A 7,043-nucleotide genomic window follows, 5' to 3' on the forward strand; every position below is an offset into this window, starting at 1 on the left:
TCTTTATCTTTGTGGGTTATGCCTTTTTTAAAGATCTCTCTGTAGTTTCTGCATTGGGTTTCAGAAGCATAACTCAGTCTACATCTATAACCAGCCCTTGCTTTCACTCTGGGTCACCCAGCTTCCTCAGCTCCACAGCTTTCTCATCCATCACTTCCAACCCCTGTTGTCGTCTTTTCAAAATTCTCTTTCTAGGTTCTCACCAGATGGGGTCAACCGTCTCACACTCGTTTCAGTAGTTTACTTTGACTCTTGGGACCCTAAGTAATCCATTACTTTTTAAAAGAAATAGTGATGTCCAAAAAAGGAGTTGATTATTCACAGAAAGAGGTTTACACAGCAGATAGGGCTCAATAGATAAGGCTGAATTATTTTGTTTTTTTAATCTATAAACCTACAATAAATAAAGAACTCATTACTCTATAAACCCATCTTAGGAACCTAACGGTGATATTTTTGTCATCTAACATTAAATTTGAATGACATTAATGAATGCTTTGAGTTAGTAGTTCTTAGTGACCCCAGAGAAGGCAATGGCACCCCACTCCAGTACTCTTGCCTGGAGAATCCCATGGACGGAGGAGCCTGGTAGGCTGCAGTCCATGGGGTCACTAAGAGTTGGACACGACTGAGCGACTTCACTTTCACTTTTCACTTTCATGCATTGGAGAAGGAAATGGCAACCCACTCCAGTGTTCTTGCCTGGAGAATCCCAGGGACGGGGGAGCCTGGCGGGCTGCCGTCTGTGGGGTCGCACAGAGTCAGACACACCTGAAGCGACTTAGCAGCAGCAGCAGTGACCCCAGTCACATTCTGCATTTTAGCAAACAAACAATACTTGATGCAGTTTAGAGTTAAGTCTTCAAGCATAGTCTTTGACTAATGCTAAGTCAGATGGCGTTCAACAAAAGACAGCAGAGGTTACATGATGAAACCATGTGAAGAGTCAAGTGAAGTAAACTTGTACCAGTGTATCATACTAGAAGCACCTGATGTTTTAGAAATTCCCTTTAGGCAAAATAGATGAGCCGCTTGGGCACGGCTGGTCCAGTGAGGGTGCCTTGGGCTCTTCCTCCGCATCTCTGTGCCATTGAGGTCACGGTCCTCAGTGTTCTTCCTGCTCCGTGTACCGAGAGAAGAACGCCCATGGCTTTCAGAAGTAGCAGCTCAGTAGAGGTTCTCCTGGAGGACAGGTCAGAATCTGGGGGCTCTGACGGGAAGACAGTTTGAGCAGGATTCGAGAGATGACACTGGACCATGGGGCTGAAGACAGGGAACAGAGCCTTTTTTGTTTTCCTTTCAGTTTAAATAAACTTTTAAAATTGGAGTACACCATTCGTTCAGAGAAGTACGGAGATCACAGACAGGCAGCTCACTGAGTTTTCACAAGATGACCAAACCTGTGTAACCAGCATTCCCATGGAGACACAGCCCAGAAACCATCTCAGGCCCCTCTGCTTCTCGCCTCTTCCCTCCTGAGAGAGGCCTCTCCCTCCCTCTCCTTCCATGGAGAATTCCTGTGCAGGAACTGTATATAATCACCCATAGTGTAGATAGTCTTCCGCGTCTGGCTTTTTTCAGAACATCAACTTTTAAAATCTGTTTCAACGTCCAGGTCCGTGTTAGATTTGAGAACAGGAGAACAGACAAGGGAGCCTGCTTGTCTTTTCGGTCCTATTCCAGATGACAGGTGGTCCTTGAGTTGGGACTCTGGTTAGATGTTTGACTCTCAAAGAGCCACCTGGTTGGAAGCTGGGTTAACCAGATAGAGTGTGAACTGTCACGCCACTGGTGACTAAAGGGCGGTGGCAGCAGGGCACTCAGATCAGGGCACTTCTTCCTCAGATAATGGCTCACAGAGCAATAGATCGTGCTCTCAGAGCCTGTGTTCTGCTGCAAGCGCTCAGCCTAGGCAGCGCTGAATGAGGGGAGGAGAACACGCCTGCCTGCCTAAGGTGGGCCAGCACCCAGCCTCTTGCATGAGCTATATCCATGGGGCCACTGATTGCACACTCTGACTCATTTAAATGACAAATTCCAGATGGGTTCAGCTTGAAACACAAACCTGCATCTGAAATCACCCCACAGTGACAGCCCTCTGTGGCCCAGGCGTGCCTGATGGAAGGGCTCTCTGAATGCAGTCTGGGACTGCGAGCGTTGTTCCTCCACTGGGAAGCCCAGCTTATAGCACGTACGTCTAAAGTCTAAACGGAAGTGTTTGTACTTCCCTTGGCAAGCAAACTGGGCTGTGTGTACTCTTTGTTTGCGATCAAATCCAGCAAGGCCAATTATGGGAGTGGAGCTTTAGGGCATAGCGTGACTAATCTGCTTAATTAGGTTTGCTCTTTTAAATGCCAGGCTTCCAGGGATGGCTAGTGTGGGCTCCTGCAAGAGGAAATCTTTAATAGGTTTCCAGCGGACCCACAGATACACTTTATGTTTGTTTGTTTGTTTATCTTATTCTCATTTTAAAACACTAAGTATGCAAACACTTTGGACAGCTGGATAAGACTCCAAATGCTGTGGTATAACTGTTTCCCAGTGAGTCCCCCCTTGTTTTCTGAAAGTCTGTGTTTTTCCCTTGCCCTTATCTGTTAAGTTCCAATGTAGAACTCACTATAATTGATTAATGGAGCATGTCACATATGTTCACTGGCATCAGTGAAGTTTAATATTCAGCCATTAACTGTCATAAATTGTGCAAATTGTGTCGCTACACATAGCCTGTAGTGTTTGTGGTAGGAACCCATGATACTTGACCCCCAGATAAAAATAAAATACATTCAGGCCCACGACTTGCTGTGTGTGCATGGGCAAGCTCCTTCACATCTCTGAGTCTCAGACTCTTCAACCAGAAAAGGCCAGTGATAACACTGCCATCCTTGTAGGATTATTCTAAGAGTAAGTGTGAGAGCGTTTAGCACACTGCCTGCCACCCAGTAGCAGTAACGTTCAGCAAATGCTGCTGCTGCTGCTAAGTCGCTTCAGTCGTGTCCGACTCTGCTCGACCCCATAGACGGCAGCCCACCAGGCTCCCCCATCCCTGGGATTCTCCAGGCAAGAACACTGAAGTGGGTTGCCATGTCCTTCTCCAATGCATGAAAGTGAAAAGTGAAAGTGAAGCCGCTCAGTCGTGTCCGACTCTATCGACCCCATGGACTGCAGCCCCCCAGGCTCCTCCGTCCGTGGGATTCTCCAGGCGAGAGCACTGGAGTGGCTGCCGCTGGTAGTTGTAAATATTTTCCACCTTCACCCTTAACCCCTGTGTACAGGATGAAATTGATTCTGCAGTGAAGATGTTGTTGTCCTTAAAAACGAGCTACAAAGCTGCCACAGGGGAGGATTACAAGGTGGACTGTCCTCCAAGGGACCCGGCGCCCGAGAGTGGTGAGGGCCTGGATGCCACTGAAGCAGACGAGGACTTTGTGGACCCCTGGACAGTGCAGACAAGCAGTGCCAAAGGCATTGACTACGACAAGCTCATTGGTACGTTTATGGGAAAACCTCAACTTTTAGAAGTGATGTTATTGATGTTTTCTAATTTGAATTAATCATAAATCCAGTCAAACTTCAATGTCAAGGGAAAAAAGATCCTTAAATCTTTTGGTGGTCCATTATATTCCCAGAGGTTTGTTTTTAATTAACGTAACAATATAAAATATGTTTTAAAATAATAATCTATAGTAGACAGCTTAATGGGCTTCCCTGGTGGCTCAGACGGTAAAGGATCCACCTGCCAATGCAGAAGACCTGGGTTCGATCCCTGGATGGGAAAGATCCTCCGGAGAAAGGAATGGCAACCCACTCCAGTACTCTTGCCTGGAGAATCCCATGGACAGAGGATCCTGGTGGGCCACAGTCCACGGGGTCGAAAAGAGCTGGACACGACTGAGCGACCGAGCCCAGCACAAACAGCTCGGTGTTAGCTTTTTCCTTTTCTTGAGCAGGTCAGAATTCGGGGAAGGTCCATTGCAGCGAGTATTTTCACAGTGGTTTAAATTGTCTTTCACTGAGTGGGTACAATTCAGGCATGGATTGTGTAAGAAGTAAGCCTTCTCACAGGTGGCATGTCCTCGCTGCCCAGCTCTGCCCTGGAGGGCTTCCTGCTCAGGAGCATCCTTTCCCTGAGGTCATTGGTGGCTGTCGAAGAAGAAACAGAGCTAAAGCTCTCTCATCTGAGTCTAAGCTGTTTTCCATGATTTATGCCCAGACCATCAGGGAGAGAAAACTCACTGGAAGACAAACATTAATTTGGTTATAGGCTCTAAAATGATGGTTGTGAGCATATATAAATTATACTGCAATAAGTAATAAGCAGCTGTGTGTAGGAGGCGAGGTGGGGGGCTGGGCGGGTTATCTGGAGTTCCTCACTAGGCTGCATTCTGGATCTGTCCCATCAGAATCCAGTCCCAGACCAGAGAGTCTTTAGCCCTGCATTTATTTTGTGTTCTGCTGGCGGTGACGTCTGCTCTGGACTGATGGAAGGGACTAGAGCCAGTAGCCCAAAGAGGCCTTGTTCTGCTGAGACGGCACGTGATCATGAGTCTTTCCCTCTGGTCTCTGCAGCGTCCCCAAGCCTCCCACCACCTAAGTTCAGCATCTCTTCTTTTCTTCCAGTTCGATTTGGAAGCAGTAAAATTGACAAGGAGCTGGTAAACCGAATAGAGAGAGCCACGGGCCAGAGACCACACCGCTTCCTGCGCAGGGGAATCTTCTTCTCACACAGGTCAGGCGCTTCTCGCTGCAGGACCTCCCCCGTCCTCTTGTCTTAGAGAAGGAAGCGATCAGGCCGTGGTCCCTCCAGCCGCCGGCCCTCGGGGGACCTGGCTGCCAGTTGGCAGAAGGCCGGTCCCGCCTCCTGTCCTGCCAGTGACTGCCTGTGGGGTCACACCTGTCCCTTCCCCTCTGGCCCGAAGTTTATTCATCTGTAAACTGCCTGTCTCACAAGGTGGAGGTCAAGTACACACCAGAGGAGATTCACGCCAGATTATGTGCTAAAAGCCATAGCATGTCACAAAACAAAAGAGATGAATGTGTCCAGGCTCAGCATTTCCCGTGAGATAAGCAGGAGGCTTCCTGAAGTTACATACTTCTTCCTCCTATTGTACTGGCCTGCTCATAAATCGTGTCCAGAGAGAAACTAGTAGAGCGAACAGGACACAGAGTATCCCTACCTGAGACCATAAATTCAGAGAATGGGCAGGTTTGGAGCCAGCTTCTGCCTCTCCCACCCCACACACCACCTCCCGCTGGATTCGAGAGATCTTGGAGCTTGTAGTCCGAGGCAGGGCTGGTCTGTTCTGCCCACACCAGGGTTACGGACAGCACACACAGGACAGAACTCGGCACTCCACTGAACATTTGATTGTATTTTTTTAATTTGAAGGATAATTGCTTTACAGTGTTTTGTTGGTTTCTGTGGCGCTAGTGCTAAGGAGCCTGCCTGCCGTTGCAGGAGATACAAGAGACACGAGTTCAGTTTCTGGGTTGAGAAGATCCCCTGGAGGAGGAAATGGCAACCCACTCCAGTATTCTTATATGAAGAATCCCATGGACGGAGCCAGGCAGGCTGCAGTCCGTGGGGTCACAAAAGAGTTGGACTCGACTGAAGCGACTTAGCACACATACAGCACTGTGACTCAGCCACGAGTGTGCGTGTGTCCCCGCCCTCCTGAACGTCCCTCCGTCCCACCCCTGGGTCATCCCAGAGCACCAGGTTGAGCTCCCTGGTTACACAGCACACCCAACACTAAATTCTACATGGGGAGAAGGGCCCCCACTCAGCCCTCTTTCCGGGCAGAGTACACTCACAGTTTTTTCCTTAGTTGAGATTTAGTTCACATGACATAGAATTCACCTTTGCGAAGGACAGAGTTCAGTGGGGTTTTCGGTCTGTTCCAAGGTTGTGCATACATCGCCATGTCTGGTTCCTTACATTTTCATCACCCCAAACAGTAGCCCTCTACTCATTAGCAGTCACTGCCTATTCCTCCCAGCACCCCACCCCACCCTCACCCGAAGCCCTGGCCACCAGCAATCATCTTTCCATGTCTGTGCATTTGCCTGGGATGCAGCGTGTGCCAGTACTTCATTCCTTTTTACGCCTGAAAGCTGTTGAGTGGATGCAGCCCCATTTAACAGCTGACGGGCTTTGGGGGGTTTTCCCTTTGGGGTTAGCACGATCGCTGCTCTGAGTGTTTGTGTACAGGGTCTGGTTTCTCTTGGGTGTGTACTCGGGAGTGGAGCTGCTCTGAGTGTTTGTGTACAGGGTCTGGTTTCTCTTGGGTGTGTACTCGGGAGTGGAGTTGCTGGGTCCTGAGGTAACCTTAACAGTTGTTTGGAATTGCCAGTGTTTTCCACAGCGAGTGCATCATTTTGCATTCCCACTAGCAAAGTGCAAACAAGGATTCCAATTTCTCCACATCCTTGCTAGTTGTATTTTCCAGTTTGTGTTTTTCTGAAACCATGCTAGTAAGTGTGAGGTGGTATTTCATCATGGTTTCGATTTGTATTTCCATAATGACTAATGATCTGAGCATCTTTCATGTGCTTACTGGCTGTTTTATGTATTCTTTAGAGACATGTCTCTTCTGATCCTTTGCCAACTTTTTAATTGGGTTATTTACCTTTTTATTGTATTATAATAGTTCTTTATATACTTTGGATACTAGTTTCTTATCAAATACTTGATTTGCAAATATCAGCTCTTTATTTACAGTGTCCTTAGAAGCATTTAGAAGCTTTAATTTTGATGAACTCCAGTTTGGTTTGGTTTGGTTTCGGTTGCTTGGTGTCATATCTAAGAAACCGTTGCCTAATTCGAGGTCGTGAACATATCCAGGTGTGTTTTCTTCTAAGAGTGGTATTTTTTTAGCTCTTACACTTGGGTCTCTGATCCATGTTGAGTTAATTTTTGTGTGTGTGTGAGGGGGGATCCAGCTTCCTTCTTTCTCATGTGAATATCCAGTTGTCCCAGCCCCACTTTTTGGAAATTGTTGTTGAATTTTCTTGACACCCTTGTTGAAAATCATTTGAATATAAAC

The 7,043-nt window shown here is 47.6% G+C and overlaps 1 protein-coding gene across 2 annotated transcripts in view; it reads left to right on the plus strand.

Moving 5' to 3' along the window:
• Positions 1-7,043, plus strand: part of WARS (tryptophanyl-tRNA synthetase) — a 29,160-nt gene that overhangs the window by 8,813 nt on the left and 13,304 nt on the right. For both annotated transcript variants that reach the window (XM_010851361.1, XM_010851360.1), the window contains exons 3-4: positions 3,273-3,486; positions 4,618-4,726. In XM_010851361.1, coding sequence (XP_010849663.1) covers positions 3,273-3,486; positions 4,618-4,726 — 323 coding nt within the window. The remainder of the gene's footprint in view (positions 1-3,272; positions 3,487-4,617; positions 4,727-7,043) is intronic.

This window comes from Bison bison, unplaced genomic scaffold, assembly GCF_000754665.1.
Source record: "Bison bison bison isolate TAMUID 2011002044 unplaced genomic scaffold, Bison_UMD1.0 scf7180017864302, whole genome shotgun sequence".
In the NCBI taxonomy this organism is placed as follows: Eukaryota; Metazoa; Chordata; class Mammalia; order Artiodactyla; family Bovidae; genus Bison; species Bison bison.